Here is an 18409-nt window from a genome sequence, read left to right as displayed (position 1 = left end):
AAATGTGTGAAACAATAGTTATTGGTGAAAATGCAAAATATGTCTTTTATTTTACAGAAAAAACTAAAGGGACTTACATGTTAGCCAACCCAATAAGTAGCACTTAGAACAGTACCTAGCACAGAGCATGTGCTCAATAAATGCTGGTTATTTTAATTAGAGGTGAGGCAGATGAGGTTCAGCTTAGCAGAGAGAGTACCAAATAAAGATCAGTCAGACCCTCATAGTTTGTCTCCTTAAAACCTAGCTCTGTAGAAGCGTAACTGAACATGTGTCTTAAAAGGGGACTATAACTGTAAGGTGCTATGTGATATGGCAACAATCCTTGATCTCTAGAGAAAACTTGTCCTTATAACATGATCCAAACTTAAAAGAGGTAAGCACCATGTTTATGAAGAAATGAATGCAAATAATTCATAAAATCAAAGCACAAAAAGTCTATAATAGTTTTTCTAGGGAGGCGGTAGAACAGTCTCTGCATCTTTTCGCACAGGTCAGAACGGCAGTGTGGAGATTGAGTCTAGAGCCAGGAGACCAGTCAGGAGTCTGTTACCAAGTGCCGACAAATGACCGTGGGGCAGAACAAGGCTAGTTGTAAATAATAGGAGGGTTTAGACACAGGAAACTGTAAAGTCAGAGGTGGTGAGTAATTAGGTAAATTTCAGGGAATTTTTTTGCCAATATGGCTGTATAGATAGTGATGCCATGAACTTCTAGAAAAGACAGGACAGGTTTATAGGAGAAATTAATAAATTTGATTTTGGGTGTATTGAAATTGTCTGTTATTTGCCTATCCACAGGAGATTTTTCAGCAGGCATTTGCAAATTCATTGTTCAAGTTTGTTATCAATGTGGGGCCATATAAAAGTATATAGATGAAAATCTTGAGTATAGAACTGGTTACAGAGGGAGAGAAGAATTAGATATGAGACATAGATAGTCACTTAGGAAATATTGACAAGAAAGAAGGTGAGAAAAGTTAATTAAGATAGGTGGAGAACCAGGAGGATGTGGTATATTGGATGTCAATGGAGAATAGCATTTTCCCCCTCCCTCCCTCCCTCCCTCCCTCCCTCCCTCCCTCCTTCCTTCCTTCCTTCCTTCCTTCCTTCCTTCCTTCCTTCCTTCCTTCCTTCCTTCCTTCCTTCCTTCCTTCCTTCCTTCCTTCCTTCCTTCCTTCCTTCCTTCCTTCCTTCAATTTAATCTGTATTGTATTTTTTCCATTACCGTTGAGTCCCCTTATACTCCCTCCCTGCAGCAATCACCACACTGATGTCCATGTCGATGAGTCCTTTTTCCTTTTTGCTTAATCTCTCCACCCCCTAACCAAGCACCTGCAGCTGTCATCCTGCTCTCCATCTATGAGTCTGTGCCCATTTTTCTTGTAGTTTACTTTATTCATTAGATTCCACATATGAGGGAAATCATATGATAATTTTTCTTTCTCTGACTGGCTTATTTCACTCAGCATAATGTTCTCCAGGTCCTTCCATACTGTTGCAAAAGGCAAAATGTTCTTTTTTTTTCTTACTGCTGAGTAGTATTCCATTGTGTAAATGTTCCACAGTTGTTTTATCCACTCATCTACTGATGGACAAAGGCTGCTTCCACATCTTGTTGATTGTAAATATTGCTGCAATGAACATAGGGGTGCTTATGTTCTTTCAAAACAGTATTTTGGGTTCACTCAGATATATTGCCAGAAATAGGATATTTGGATCAAAAGGCAAATCCATTTTTAATTTTCTGAGATATCTCCATACTGCTTTCCACAGTGGCTGCACCAGTCCCACCAACAGTGCAAAAGAGTTCCCCTTGCTCTACATGCTCACTGCACTTGTTGTTTGTTGATTTATTGCTGATAGCCATTCTGACAGATGTGAGATGGTATCTCATTGTGGTTTTAATTTGCATTCCTCTGATAGTGACATTGAGCATGTTGTCATATGTCTATTGCTCATCTGTACATCTTCTTTGGAGAAGTCTCTATTCAGGCCCTTCATCCATTTTTTTTAATTGGGATTTTTCTTTTTTGGTGTTCAGTTTTGTTAAGTTCTGTATACATTTTGGATATTAACCCCTTATCAGATGTATTGGTGAATATATTCTCCCATTGTGTGGGTTATCTTTTTATTTTGTTTATGATTTCCTTTGTTGTATAAAATTTTGATGTAGTTCCATTAGTTTTCCTTTTTTCTCTTGCCTGATAAAATATTGCTATGAGCAATGTCTGAGATTTTGCTGCCTATGTTTTCCTCTATGATTTTTATGGTTTCAGGTCTTTTAAAGAGCTGAAATCTAAATATTAATCCATTTTAAATTTATTCTTTTGTGTGATATAGGAAGAGGGTTTAGTTTCATTTTTCTGCACATATCTGTCCAATTTGCCTAATGCCATTTATTGAATGAACTGCCTTTAACTTATTGCATGTTCTTGTTTCCTATGGCAAACATTAATTGACCATAAAGGTGTGAGTTTATTCTGGGCTCTCTATTCTGTTCCGTTAATCTGTATCTGTTTTTATGCTAAATACCATGCTGTTTTGATTACTGCCACTTTGTAGTATAGTTTGATATAAGGGCACATGATTCCTCCTTCTTTGTTCTTCTTTCTCAGGATTGCTGTTGCTATAAGGGGCCATTTGTGGCTCCATATAAATTTTTGAAATGTTTGTTCTGGTTCTGGGAAATATGTTATTGGAATCTTGATAGGAATTGTACTGACTCTATAGATTTCTTTGGGTAGTATGGACATAATGATGTTAATTCTTCAAATTCATTAAAATGGTATATGATTCCATTTATTTTATATCTTTTTCTATTTCTTTCTTCAGTGTCTTATAATTTTCTGAGAAAAGTTCTTTTACAAGCTTGGATAGGTTTTTTCCTAGGTATTTTATTTTTTTGTAGCAATTATGAATGGGATTGATTTCTTCATTTCCATTTCTGTTAGTTTGTTATTGGCATATAAAAATGCAACTGATTACTAGATATTAACTTTGTATCTTGCTACTTTGCTTAATCCATTTATTAGTTTCAGTAGTTTTTTAGTGGAATCTTTGGGTTCTCTATGTACAGTATCATGTCATATTCAAGTAATGACAGTTGTAATTCTTCCTTTCAAATTTGGATGCCTTTTATTTCTTCTTCTTGTCTTATTGCTGTGGCTGAGACTGCCAAAACTATGTTGAATCAGAGAGATGAAAGTGGACATCCCTGACTTGTTCCTGATCTTAAGGGGAAAGCTTGTAGTTTTTGCCCATTGAGTATGATACTGGCATTGGGTTTGTCATATGTGGCCTTTATTATGTTTAGGTATGTTCCCTCTAGTCTCTCTTTGCTGAGAGTTTTTATCATAAATGGGTGCTGGGTTGTATCATATGCTTTTTTCTGCATCTATTGATATGATCATATTACTTTTATAATTCATTTTTTATGTAATGAGTCACATGTTTTGATTTGTGGATGTTGTGCCAACCTTGCATTCCTGGAATAAATCCCACTTGATCATGGTGTATAATCTTTCTGATGTATTGTTGTATTCAGTTTGCTAGTATTTTGTTGAGGATTTTCACATCTATGTTTATTAGGGATATTGGCCTATAATTTTCTTGTTTTGTAGTATCATTATCTGGTTTTGGAATTAGGATAATGCTGGCTTCATAAAATTAGTTTGGGAGCTTTCCCTCCTCTTGAATTTTATGGAATAGTTTGAGGAGAAGTGTTCTTCTCAGAATGTTTGGTTAAGTTCACCTGTGAAGCCATCTGGTTCAGGGCTTTTGCTGGTTGGGAATTTTTTGATTATTGTCTTGATTTTACTAGGTGTAATCTGTCTGGTCAGATTCTCTGTTAATTCCTGATTTAGTTATGAAAGATTGTATGTTTTAGGAATTTATCTATTTTTGTCCAGGTTGTCCAGTTTGTTGTTCATAATATTTTCTTATACTCTTTTGTATGTCTTTTTTTGCATGTTTATTTATTTTTTCACATTTTTATTGGTGTGCAAGTACAGTTGTCTCCATTTTCCCCCCACCCCAGCCATCTCCACTTCCCACTCTTGATCCTACCCCCCTTTGGTTTTGTCCATGTGTCCTTTATAAATGTTCCTGACAACCCTTTCCCCTCCAGCCCATTAACCCCTTCCACCTCCCCTCTGGTTATTGTCAGTTTGTTCTTAATTTCAATGTCTCTGCTTATATTTTGCTTGCTTATTTGTTTTGTTGATTATGTTCTACTTATGGGTGAGACCATCTTTTGTATTTTTTTGGTGTCAGCTATTATTTTTCCTCTTTTATTTCTGATTTTATATATATGGGTCCTTTATCTTTTTTCTTGATGAGTATGGTTAAAGCTTTGTCAATCTTTTTTATCTTTGTAAAAAAACATCTCTTGGATTCATTAATCTTTTGTCTTTTTTTAGATTCTATTTCATTTATTTCTGCTGTAACCTTTATTACTTACTTCATTCTACTAACTTTGGGCTTTGTTTGTTTTTCTTTTTCAATTTCCTTAAAGTGTAAAGTTTACATTGCTTAATTGAGCTTTTTCTTATTTTTTGAGATAGGCCTGTAATGCTATGAATTTTCCTCTTAGGATTGCTTTCCCAGTGTCCCACAGATTTTGGTTTGTTGTGTCCTCATTTTCATTTGTTTCAAATCTTTTTTAAAGAATTTATTTAATTATTGTTCAAGTACAGTTTTCTGTTTTTTACTCCTATCCCAGCCCACCCCCCCATACTCCCCACCTCCCTCCCCTTTCCACCCCCCTTAGTTGTTGTCCATGTGTCCTTTATACTAGTTCCTGTAAATCCTTTCTCTTTTTTCCCCTCAATTTCCCTCCCCTCTTCCTTCTGGTCACTGTCTCCCTGTTCTCTATTTCAGTGTCTTTGTTTTTATTTTGCTTGCTTGTTTGTTTTGTTGTTTAGCTTCCTGTTAAAGGTGAGATCATATGGTATTTGTCTTTAACACCTGGCTTGTTTCACTCAGCATAATCCTTTCCAGTTTCACCCATGCTGTTTTTTATTTCTTCCTTGAACTTGTTGTTGACCTCATCATTATTTAGTAGCATGTTATTTAGCTCCCATGTCCTTTCGTGTTTTTCAGTGTTTTCTTGTGATTGATTTCTAATTTCATAGCACTGTGGTCAGAGAAGATGCTTGATGGTTTCAATTTTTCTAAAGTTATTTGGACTTGTTTTGTGTCTAAACCTGTGATGGATCCTAGAAAACGTTTCATGTACACTTGAAAATTGTGTATATTTTGCTGCTTTGGGGTGAAATGTTCTGAAGATATCAATTAAATCCATTTGACTCAGTGTATCATTCAAAGCTGCTGGAGAACAGCATTTTCACAACTGGAGGATGAGCCAAGAGCATGCAATGTGGGTGAAGGGTCAAGTAGGCTGATGGCTGGGAAAAGGCTTTTGTTCTCATCTGCGTCATCTAAGAGGGAAGTTTTGGTGTAATAGTGGGGACCAAGGCAGAACTGAGACTGAAGAGAGTTAACAAGAGAGTTCATAGTGGGGAGGGGATGGTAGCTAGTTTTAATGAGTCTTTCAAATTTGACAAAGAAAAGAAGAAAAGAACAAGCCTTGTATAATCAGAGGCAGAGAGGAAGATATCCATTTGGTTTTACACTCAGGGAAAGGACACTCAGGTAACAAACAGAGGTGTGAAATTTTGGGGAAAAAAGAGGGAGAATATTGATTGACTGAGAATCTGGTAAATGTAGCATGAAATTAAAACAAGAGTAGACATAGATTATAGAGAATATTTTGGCAGTTGCCAGTGGGGTAGGAGTTGATGGGGTATTGGTGAAAAACTTGATGGGATTAGAAGTACAAATTGGCAGTTACAAAAATAGTAACAGGGGTGTAAAGTACAGCATAGGCAATATAGTCAATAATAATATAATAACTATAATACTGTATCAGATCGGTACCAGATTTATCAGGGTCATCACTTCACAAGTTACATAAATGTTTAATCACGGCATTTACACCTGAAACTAATGTCACATTGTATGTCATGAAGGCAGAAGTTTCGAATCATGTAGACAACTCCCTCATTTCCCAGATGATGAAGCTGAAGCTCAGAGCATTTAAGTGAGATCACTCACCAGTGAGGAAGTGGGAGGCGAAGGGGGTTGCCTGAGGCCCAGTGCCTTTTCCACTCTGCAAACTCCCTGCCTCACAGGCCACATGCAAGGAGGGCATGTTGGCAAAATTCTAATTCAAAATGCTCTCTCCCTGATATTTATCCACTGCTCCACTGACATATTCTTCCAATCATCTCTTCTATTACTAACACTATTGTTGATAAATACAACCCTATAATTAGCCCATTCTTCCTGCTCTAATTATTGAAAGACCAACCAGTTCTGCCGAGTTTTACCTCTACTTGTGTGGATGCTGTATCATTGGTAACTCTGCTCTGCTCCTCCTACATTTCCATCTCCTCTCAGCGTAAACTATACCCACATTTCTTTAAACTTGTCTTTTCCACACACATGCACAACCAACACCCTTGGTGACTGTAAGCTTGTGAAGGCTTCATCCTTATTATTCTTTTAGCCCACAAGGGCATAACAGGAGATCAATAAACATTGCTTGAGATGAACAGTACTAAGGCATAAATGAATTGCTGACTACTCTTGGGAACCATTAAATAACTAAATAAGCTTTTTATAATAAAATACAGTATTAAGGGAAATCTTATTAGGGACAATAACTGTTTTCGCAACAGTAGCTTTGATGCATCAATATTATTTAACAAATAGAGCAGCTATTAGTTAAATACAAAAAAAACCACAAGTCTACCAGATTAAGAATGGAAGACTCTTTCAGGTAAAATTTCATGGCTTTCTGATTATCAGAGTATATTAGTCAGTTTATGGGTATCAGCTGTGAAATACATGGGTATGAAAAGCAGATTAGAAGTAAGTTGTATTATCAATGGTTCACACAGTCACTGTTACCAATCATATGCTAAATAATAACTATTACAGGTTCACAAACTGGTAAATGGTATAAGAAATGCGTTTATATTTGCCCTAAATTTAAAGTCCACATCCCTAACTTCTCTATTTGGCTTGTTACAGAAGGAAGAGATAAACCAGTTACCTAGCAATAGCTACCTTCAAAAGTTACTATGATAATTCTCCTGAAGAAATGAGACATATATTTCTCAGAAAGAATTTCTCTGTCTAATGCTATGGAAGATATTTGGTTATTATAGAGTTTGGACTCAGGCTTTGATTCAGATTTCAATCTTGTTATATAATAATTAGCTTAACATCTAAGAACATCAGTTTTTTCATCTGTGAAATGGAGGCAAAACTCTAATTTAAAACAGTCCTGTGAGGATTAAATGACACAATGCATATATGGCTCTAAGCAAAGGGCCTGGTACATAGGAAATTGTCAATAATGCTAGTGTTGCTGCTGTTTCTACTTTTGTAATTGCTGTTAGAAATATAAGCCTGGCTCATATATAACAAGCAGTTAATATTTGAAAAGAAACTTCTGGAAGTACACAGAAACAAAAACTGAAAAGTGGCTTTGACTCAGAAATAATCAAAACAGTCATAATCAAATGGACTATAATCAGTGTGGATGCTAGCTTATAGTGGCCCAAATCTGTTTCAAGGCTGTAAATTTTCATAGCTACATTCATTCTTTTGAGAACATTTCTGTGTCTTTCATTAGAATTATTTGTCATCTGGTAGCTGGACATAAGACCTGCAATGCCAACACTGTCTTCTTAAGTCAACATTGACATGAATATATGCTTTGGGTCAAAGCATGTCTCTGCTATGGAGCAATTATTTCTATAGTGCTCTAAGATGTCCTTAAATCATCAAGTTTGCGCTCTAGCCTCTAGATATTTATTTATTTATTTATTTTTATTGTTGTTCAAGTACAGTTGATATTTTTCAAGATATATAGAATTTTCTATGTTCACCTTGGACCTGCAATTGAGGGCATTAAGTTTTAATGAAAAGAGGCTGTGGGTTTTTTTTGTACTTTATTGATTATGCTGTTACAGTTGTCCTGATTTTTCCTTTGTCCTCCTCCACTAAACACCCCCCACTTTCTTAGGCAATCCCTCCACCAAAGTTCATATTTATGGATCACCATGTAAGTTCTTTGGCTTCTCTACTTTCTGTACTGTTCTTTACACCCCCATGGCTGTTCTTTTTTAATTTTAATTTTAATTTTTTACTTTTTTCATTGATGTTCAAGTACAGTTGTCGCCATTTTCCTACCACCACTTTCCCCTGCCCTACCCACACCCACCTCCCACAGTCAATCCCACCCCATTTTGGCTCCATCCATGGGTCCCTCATACATGTTCATTCACATCCCTTTCTCTTCTTTCCCACATTATTTCCCTTTCTCCTCTGATTACTATCAGTTTCTTGTCTATTTCAGTGTCTCTGGCTATATTTTTTGCTTGCCAGTTTGTTTTATTAATTAGGTTCCACTTAGAGGTGGGATGCAAATTAAATCACAACGAGATACCACTTCACACAGATCAGAATGGCCATTGTAAACAAACCAACAAACAATAAATGGTGTCAGGGTTGTGGAGAAAAGGGAACCCTAGTGCACTGTTGGTGGGAATGCAGACTGGTGCAGCCGCTGTGGAAAACAGTATGGAATTTCCTCAAGAAACTAAAAATGGAATTGCCTTTCAACCCAGCAATTCCACTGCTGGGTTTATACCCCAAGAAACCTGAAATGCTAATTCAAAATAACTTGTGTCCCCCAGTGTTCATAGCAGTGCAATTTACAACAGCTAAGTGCTGGATACAACCTAAATGCCCATGGGTAAGTGTGTGGATCAATAAACTATGCTACATTTACGCAATGGAATACTACCCAGCAGAAAGAGAGAAGGAGCTCCTACCCTTCACAACAACGTGGATGGAACTGCCAAATATTATGCTAAGTGAAATAAGCCAGGTGGTGAAACCCATGGCTGTTCTTTAACTATTTGTACTCCTTAATCCCCTCTCCTCTTCACCCATTCTCCCCTTGCCCCCTCCCATCTGCCAACCTTTGAACAACTATTTTCTCTTGCTTTTAAGAGTCTTTCTCTATCTTTAACTTTTGACCTTTACACTCCTCCTGGGTTAAAATCCAGCTTGGCTGCACAGTCCATGACTGTGAGCAATTCACTTAACCTTCTGACTCAGTGTCTTCCTGTGTAAAATGGAAATACAGTGCTTTTATCACAGGATTTTCGTTAGATTTTCTATTTGTTCCTACACCTCTGTCTGACCTCTAAGACAGGGTGCCCCTAGGGTACATTCCTGGTTCTCTGTGTACTCTAAAAATTATCACACCCATTTACATGATTTGTGAAACCATCCCTGTGTTCGGTAACTACCAAATTTGTATCCCTAACTTTTTCTCCTCTCAGTTCCAGACTTATTTATCAACTGCCTATCCAACATGGCTAGTTAGAAAAATAAGGGACGTTTCAAGTTCACATGCCCACAGCAGCATTTCTGGTCCACTACTCCCTCACAATTCAGCCAACCCATTCTTCCCTCTGACCCCATTTCAATCAATGGAGCCTTTTCTCCATTTCCTACACTTTATCTCAAATACGGGGTCTGGCAAAAGTAACGCCTACTTGAGTGTGGTTGGTAGGGTAATAATATGGTGTAAGAATTTATAGTTTTAATGCCAAAATTTCATCTAAAATGTCACATGGTGTGCTTGAGTGTGATATTGTTATGTTACAGAATTACATACTTATAATTTTATAATAAAAGGGGTATTATTTGTGCCAGACCCTGTATATCAAAATTTATTCCCTTCTGTTCATCTTCACTGCTGTCAGTCCAAACTAAGCTAAAATCTATTCTACTCTCACTTCCCCTATTTCTGTGCAAACCTTCCTGTGTCTGCTAATAGATTCCCCTATGTGTTTGTCTTTCATTGCTGTTTTACAAATTACTATCACGTTAGTGCCTTAAAACAACACAAGCTTATCATCTCATCGTTTCTGTGGATCTGGGCAGGAGTCTAGGCACAGATTAGCTGGGTCCTCGGCTCAACATCTCTCCATTCTGAAAGGTGTCACTTGAGCCTGTAATCACCACAGGAGCACAGGGTTCTATTCCAAGCCATTCAGGTTGTTGAAAGAATTCAGTTCCCAGTGGTTGGATTACTGAGGCACCAATTTTTTGCTGACTGTTGGCATGGGATCATTCTCAGCAACTACCAGCTACCCTGAGATCCTTGCTATGTGGCCCCTTTCTTTGACAACACGAAACCTTGCTTCTTTAGGTCAGCAGGAAAATATCTTTTATGGGCTCACCTGATTAAGCCAGGCTCACCCAAGACAGCCTTTAAAAAAATTAACTCAGTCACATAATGGGGACTTTTATTAGCGCTGCAAAATCCCTTCAATTTGGCCATAAAAGAACCTAATAACAGGGATGAAATCTCATCATATTTACAAGTTCTATCTGCACGGAAGGGAAGAGGATTATACAAGGCATGTATACCTGGGGCAGAGATCTTGAGGGTGATCTTGAACTCTACCTACAACACCTTAGCTTTCACTCTTGTTCCCTTTAGTCTTGAGAATTTACCTGGTCAACATGTTTTATGCAAGTAACAATTTTATGTAGACTTTAAATTAGATCATGTCACTATTTATTTACTATGTTTCACTTACTCCTAATCCCATTTGTACTAAAATTCAATTTTTTTTTCTGATGGCCTACAAGGTTGTATATGACCTGACCCCTATGGGCTACTTCTTGGACTTGACTTCATGTCACTGTACCTCTTAATTCATTACCCACAGCCACACTGGCCTCTGTCTAAGCCTCCCACATTTCAAATTCATTCCCACCTCAGGGCCTTTGTACTTGCAATTTCCTGTCTGTAATACTGTTTTAAATACTGTTATTTATACAACTACATCCTTCTTGCCATTTTGATCTCATCTCAAATCATCTTCCTTGACCACATTCTGTAAAATTTCTCCCTCCCCCTAATAATTTTTATTACATTATTTTTGTTTTATTTTCTGATTCATTATATGCTTACCTGCTTATTGCCTGTGTTCCTCATTTACATATAAACTTTAAGAGAGCCTGAACCATGTCCATCTAATCTACCGCTACATTTTCAATAGCTGGAAGAGTACCTGGCACGTGGTAGACACCCAAAACATAGGATAGGGTGGAAGAAAAGGATCCTGTCAGAATTAAATGTACTGTACTTACTTGGTCTAGGGTGGAAGAAATCTACATTTGCTCCAGGCAGATTCTTGCAGTCACTCTGCTTTTAGGATATGCAGAAGTAGGAAAAGAGACACCACAGTGTAACTAATCCCTTAGATTATGCTTTTCATTCCATCTTCATCCAAAATATTCACTCTGTGTATAAGTGTAAGGGTTGGGATAATGGAGGTCACAGTCCAGTGTGGTATTTACTTCCTTACTACTGAAGACAAAAACAAAAACAAAACAAAACAAAACAAAACAAAACAAAAGAGTTCAGCTTTTTCAGCATTTCATTTTCTTAAATGAATTATTTTTTCAGGCAGAAATTCTGAAAACCCCTTTTCAGATGAACAAATCCTAAAGGACACTCTGTAGTGGGTGGGAGTAACATGCAGCTTAATTGCACAGTACAAGCCACAGGTGGTGGAACGAGAGTGGGCTGGGGCGTCGTTTTGACCCTGATCTGAGTGGAATTTCTAAATGTCTTCTGGCTAAACAGGGGAACATAGGCCATTGACCTATAATCCAAGTCTAACAAAGTTATGGGAAATAAGCTTAAGGCTTTCCTCTTATTTTATTTTCAACTGAAAACAACTATTTTTTTTAAGTAAGCAATTCTCAGTAGAGCCTCATGACCATGATAAAGCATCTTTCCATTCACCAATTTTTTGTATTCTCTAGCATTTCTTATTTATCATTTATCACTTTCTAATGCATAAACATGTAAGCTAATCCTTGAATCTCTTCAAGGTAGATAAAAATCATCCTCAAGTTACTAATGATATCTCTAGGACCTTGGGAGATCAGCAACTTTTTATAAGCGCAAAGACATTGTAGAAATCTGGAGTTTTGAAAACTTATTTTTTTAAAGTCTTTGCATTCCTTAGGAATCATCCTAAAATAAACCAAAGAATGCTCTAAAATATAATACATAAATTTGGCTTATGTTGGTGCATTTAGTGTGAAGCATTTTAGTTCTTTACATGATCTTTTTAAATGACAAAATACAGATGTGATTTAAATAAAATAAGAATTGAAAAGTTTATTATTTCTATAAAGTTCTCTATATTTTGTGATTTCAAAAATAATAAAATATGTTAATGGTGTTTTTATTACTTTTGTATACTTATTGTACTTTCCAGATTTTTAACTCTGTCTTTCTCAAATTTCCTGTTTTTGTTCCCCAAAGTCATAAAATAGAATAAGTATATGAGAATTTACTTGGAATTTAGATTACATTTTGAAACCATGAATGTGAGCTTACCAAAGACATTGTGCTTATACTTGACCTTTTTCGGTTGTTGCTTTTGTTTTGTTATTATGTGAGCTAAAAAGCTGGAAATAACTAGGAGAGGTAAAGGAAACATTGATGTTTTGTACTTTTAATTAATTTTTATCTGGTCCAGATTTATTCCATTTGACTGAGCCCCAAAGCACTATCTAATTCTAGGAAGAAATGAGTAACATGTGTCTGGCATGATGGTTGCAGTTGCCTTGGGGGCAGAGGGAAACAGCTTCGCAGGCACCTGGCATACCCACTACCAATGCGCAGTGGTAATGGGCATTCGAAAATGTTAATTTTCATCTGTTCCCAAATCTGCTTATTTGTCTTTCCTCACACATGCATTCATGATTTTGGTACTAACAACAAAACACAGTTCCCCGTGCATACCCATTTCTTGTGCATTTAATGAGCAAGAGGTACTATTCTAGGTTCTTTCTAAGCATGTACTTACAGACTGAGTTAAGGGAACAAAAATTATAACATACCCACTATTGTGTTTGTGGTAAGTAGCAATAAGTATGTACTTATGAACCAAGAGGTAAGGAGAAACACTATCTTCTGCCCTGGCTGGTGAAGCCCTCCTACCTCGTGCTTCAGCTGCAGGCTCTGAAGTGGGGAGGGCATCCCACTGCCACGCCCCACTGACCATCTTTGGGAGGGATTCCACCTATGCTCCCCGTGAACACTGTTTCTTGTTTTCACACAGGCGCTACTCCAAGTGTCAGTGCCTCAACTTTGGATCATGGTTTATGTTTTCCTTCCCAGCTTCTATCACTATTCTACTCTTGTCCTGGATCTGGCTCCAGTGGTTTTTCCTAGGATTCAAGTAAGTGGATTGTCTGTGTTCATCAGATAAATGAAAGTGTCTTGGTTCTGAGTCCTCACATGGTGCTCTTTCACTGATTTAATGATGCTGCATTTCTGTATCTCTCTTCCTCACAAAATTGATGTGCATGAACACATATTTTAAGGATATTCTATTCTAGAATACCATGCAAACCACATTGGCTATGGAAGAGAGTTTGTGGAAGAAACTCTGTCTCGGTTTCCCAAATTTGAATCCTAGCCAATAACACATTAGTAGGCCAGAGAAGCATAAAGAACTCATTATGACGAGAGTGAAATTTTGAGATGTTTTGCCCCTGCTCTTGGTTTAATGTGGGAAATTCCTCAGGTTATTGGGTTACTTCGAACTATAACATGCAGGGCTTCCTGCTTTATCTGAGCACCCAAACTGGCATATCCTTGAAAAAAATAAAGATCTAAGAGCATGCTCTGTGCAAATAGCATCAGATTTGGAATCAGGAGACCAGGGACAAATTCATGGCTTCTCCAAGCTGGATTGAGTTACTGTTGCAAGCCTTGATCCATTCTTAGTCTCAGCATCATCAACTGTAAAACGGTAGAAGTTAACTGGAAGATCAATAACATCACTTCCAATATGTCATTCTAACACATTTGGGCCCAAGTTGAACACATACAAGCTAAGGTAAGAAACACTGGTCAAAAACAAGCTGCTGAAATGTCAAATGTATATATTCAAGGAAAATTTGTAAACATTCCATTGGCTGGGCTTGAAGTTGGTGATTCCTAAGTACCAATGAGTTACATGACTTAAATAACAGTCAGTCTTTAAAAGTATGAAGGGTTCCATTAAGAAATAAAAAATGTAGTATTATGTATTCAACACATATAACAATATTCCAAACAAGGCTGCATGTCAAACCTTGAGGATTTTTTCCTGAAAGATAAAGCAGTTCGAGTTTATTTTTATGGAATTTTATTTAAATAATGTCAAAGATCAATGAATAAAACAGCATGTTATCCACCAAGCCGGCGAGACTGACACCAGCTATTTGTGCGTCCCTTGAAAATCGGAGCACCGAGACCAGGTGCTGCTCCATGCTGGCACCCCAGTTTTCCAAGTCTGGTCAGATAAGGACTGATATTTCCCCTCTCTATTGCTCTTCCTGGTTTTTATGCAGAACTACTGTTCTTTTATTAGTGGTGGGGAGATAGTAGTGATAATTTTTTTAAGAAGTCTATTTGTCCAGATTGTGGGAGCAGCGTGTGACAGTGTTCCTGCTGAAGCCAATGTGCGGAGTGTCACTGCAGCGGGTGGGCATTGGTGGGGAGAGGCCTGCTGAGTGCTGATGCCCCTTCCTGGAAAATCCAAGCCTTCAGGGGTCTATTCAGTTGTACAGGTAGCAGTGCGGGCTGCAGGGCATAGGAAACCTAAACCCATGGAGAAAGCATCCTCTCCCAGACCCATAGCTGTTTCCTCCTTTCATTTTTTTTTTTTTTTAGTTTTCACTGGAAGATTTTTAAATTACTGATTTTAGAGAGAGAGGAAGGGGAGAAAGAGAGAAAGGGACTGAGTGAGAGACAGAGACAGAGAGACAGAGAGAGAAACTTCTATGTGAGAGACAAATATGGATTGGTTGTGTCCCGTGCACACCCTGAGCGGGGATTGAACCTACAACCCTTTGGTGTATGGGACAACATTCCAACCAAGTGAGCCACCCAACAAGGACTCCTTCTTTTTTGCTATATGCAAATGACTTTGTAAAATATTCGTGTAACCAATGTCATTTTGGGGAAATGGCCTCCCCATTTAAAAAGAAGAATTAAAAAGAGAAAGGGAAGATGTATTGAAATGTATTCTCCATGAGGAAAAAACCTTTTTGTGAAGTGCATACATTAGGCAAAAGCCATAAATCACAACCAGTGACATGTTTTAACAGCCCCCTTGCTGTCCACCACTGGTTAGTCACTGCACAGCTTCATGGTCCCGCTCATTTTTCAGTGTCCTTTTCAGTCTGTCTGGGCGTTCACCTCCAGAGGTTTTAGAATGACAAACAGAAATGATCAGCCAGTCCCCTGGCAAGTCCCATACATTCTGATTAGTGTGTTGGCTGTTAACACAGTTAACTCTCGCATTATAAATGACCCCAACATACTTGGAAAGAAGCAGCTCATCTATCAATGCCACCAAACTTATTTAAATGGAGAGGCTGATGCATTGTCATATGCTTCATCAGTTCCTTTGTGAAGGCATTAACCTTCATTTACGGCATGGCCAATTTGGCTTTTGACTTAACTATTTATGGTCCCCAAACAAAGTGACAAAGTACAAATGCAGTCTACAGGGTGGGAAACAGTTTATCAGGAGACTCATTTCTTTCCTTAATTCCACTTTTCTATTCTATAGATGGCTCTCAAGGTGGTCCATAGATTAGCTTCTTATAATAGCATTTATATTGTGACATGGGGTAAAATTTTGACACTGGTATTAGTCAGTGATTGCGTTGATCTTGAATGCAACAACATCCATGTAATCGTGTTCATGGTCAAAGTGTGTGCCAGACGCTGGTTATATATGTGTAGAATGGATGACAAGAATTGAGCAAACTCTGCTCCTTAGAAGCAATAATAGTCCAAACAAGTTTAAATAGCAGTGTTACAGAAAAATAAATAAATAAAATGTATCTTCGTGTGATAGCTACCTTCATATCACCTCAGTCTTCCTACTTACTCCTTCATAAGTATCCATGTTTACCCCAGCAATTTTACAGAAGAAAATGCTCCTTTTTATTTTTCAACTGATTTATTGAGGTATCATTGAGAAATGAAGAGCTGTAGATACTTATACACAAAACTTGATGTGTTTGGGGATAATTATATACCCATGAAACCATCATTAATATCAATGCCACCCTTATCCACCACCTCCAGAAGATTCTTCTCACACTCTTTGATTTTTTGTTGCTTTCATTTTTCCTTTTGTGGTAAAAAGCACTTAGCAGGGGATCTTCCCTCTTAGCAAAAATTTAAGTATATATACAATAAAGTATTAATCATGGGCCCTACAGTTAATCATAGGCCTTATTCCAGAACTTCTTTAGCATAACTGAAATTTTGTACCCTGTGGCTGACACCTCCCTATTTTCCTCCTCTCCAACCACTATTTTTACTCTCCGGTTCCATATTTTTCACTATTTTAGATCCCACATGTAAGTGAAATCATGCAATATTTGTTTTTCTATGTCCGACTTCACTTTAGCATGATGTACTTCAGGTCCATTCATGTTGTAGTATGTGTTGGTACTTTATTCCATTTTATGGCTAAATAACAATCCATTGTGTGTATATACCACTTTTTCTTTATCCATTTGTCTGTTGATGGACAATTACGTTGCTCCTATACCTTGACTCTGGTGAATAATGCTGCAGTGAACATGTGCATGCAGGTATCTCTTTGCAATCCAGATTTCAATTCCTTTGGTTATATATTCAGAAGTACTTTTTATTCCTACATATAATGTAATCTAACTGAGATGCTTATAGACATTCCAAGAGGTAATCCGTAAGAATCTAGGCATTTCCCCATTTTTTCCTTCCTCTGGAGGGAATTTATTTATTTATTTTTAAATCTATGTGTAGAGAAGTACTTCACAAAAAAAACTGTTCAAAGTTTTGAAGACCCTGAGACAGAAAAATTAGTCATCAGGGGAAAAGGTCACTAAAATAAGCAGCTAAAAGGAACAGAGACTGGCAGTTACTATTGGAAATAAGCTAGAAAATTATCTGGTGGAGACCACTAGGTGTAAGTGATGAAGAAACTCGAAGAGAAAATGTCATACCATTGGTTTTAGTTCTGAGAATAGACTCAGTTGGGACCGCATTCATGATCAGTGCATGGGACCTCCCCACACTAGTGTACAACTTGAGTTAGCATGTTTGAGAAAATTGATGGGTCTGACAAGAAAATATCTCAGACATTTGACAAAGGTACTGTTTAGTTGATAAATCATATATTTACCATGAATGCCAGTGTTTAGAGATATTGGGCCAAAGAGATATCTGTGACACTGCAACAATTGCACATTAATGTGCAATAATTAACAATCAAGGTATATAATAAATATATTGAAGTATACAAGTCAAATACATAAAGTGCTAGAGATGAATGGAACATGGCAAAATTTTAACATGGTGCAAAAGGACTTGGAAAAGAAAGAGATCAGTGGAAGATAGCATGGAAAATATGGAACAAAAACTAAGCATTGGAACTTGAGCAAAGCAGGAAAACACAGAAAAGAGGGGAGAGAATATTTAAAGAAGGAGACAGAGGTATATGCAAAAAGTCCGGATTTCTGTTATTAGCAGGATTTGTATTTTATGAAGCTTTCACACGAGTACCTTCTATAAAGGGAAAATTCTTTGCTTACCAGGCTTAATCACTCTTTTCAGTTTTAAGGAGATGTTTAACTGTGGCAAGAGCAAGACAGTCAAACAAAAGGCTTGTGCTGATGTGATTAAACAAGAATACCTAAAACTGGGGCCAATAAGGTAAGATCAATGTTTGTGTGTGAACACACACACTGTATTTATTAAAGGCAAAGAAGCACATGATTGTCTGTAATGTATTTATAATATTTGATAAGGGCCCCCAGTGTGCCATCCTTTGTGAAAGTAGATGCTAACCTCGACATGACAAAATACATATGTTTTCTAAGTACAATTTACTAGATGGAATAACAAGAAGCTGAAAGACCCATGGAAGAAGAAAGTCCTTTTCCAGCCGCACTGATTCTCCCAAATTATTGATACATCTAGGTTTTAGTTGTTAGTATTCTGGTAATATTATTCCTGACAATAGCTCAGGGAGTTTCTGCAACAATCCTGACTGAGAAAATAAATGAAAGGATTGACATTTTTCTACAGGTGTCAGGAAATTATCACCTTGACCCTCTTCATTATAATGGCCCTGCTATGGTTTACCCGGGATCCTGGGTTTGTTCCTGGTTGGTCTTCACTTTTTTACCAGTAAGTGTTACATGTTATGTTTGTTAACCCTTCCTGTTTTAATGGG

At 37.3% G+C, this 18409-nt stretch overlaps 1 protein-coding gene across 1 annotated transcript in view; it reads left to right on the top strand.

Annotated features, from left to right (window-relative positions):
- Positions 1–18409, top strand: part of SLC13A1 (solute carrier family 13 member 1) — a 122153-nt gene that overhangs the window by 87108 nt on the left and 16636 nt on the right. Inside the window, exons 8-10 of the mRNA XM_037125670.2 lie at positions 13241–13360; positions 17788–17886; positions 18262–18363. Of these exons, the coding sequence (XP_036981565.2) occupies positions 13241–13360; positions 17788–17886; positions 18262–18363 (321 nt within the window). The remainder of the gene's footprint in view (positions 1–13240; positions 13361–17787; positions 17887–18261; positions 18364–18409) is intronic.

Source organism: Artibeus jamaicensis, unplaced genomic scaffold (assembly GCF_021234435.1).
Source record: "Artibeus jamaicensis isolate MK-2021 breed Jamaican fruit bat unplaced genomic scaffold, CSHL_Jam_final contig_540, whole genome shotgun sequence".
NCBI classification, from domain to species: domain Eukaryota; kingdom Metazoa; phylum Chordata; class Mammalia; order Chiroptera; family Phyllostomidae; genus Artibeus; species Artibeus jamaicensis.
Note: the sequence above shows the minus strand (reverse complement) of the source record. Positions and strands in the feature narration are given on the sequence as shown.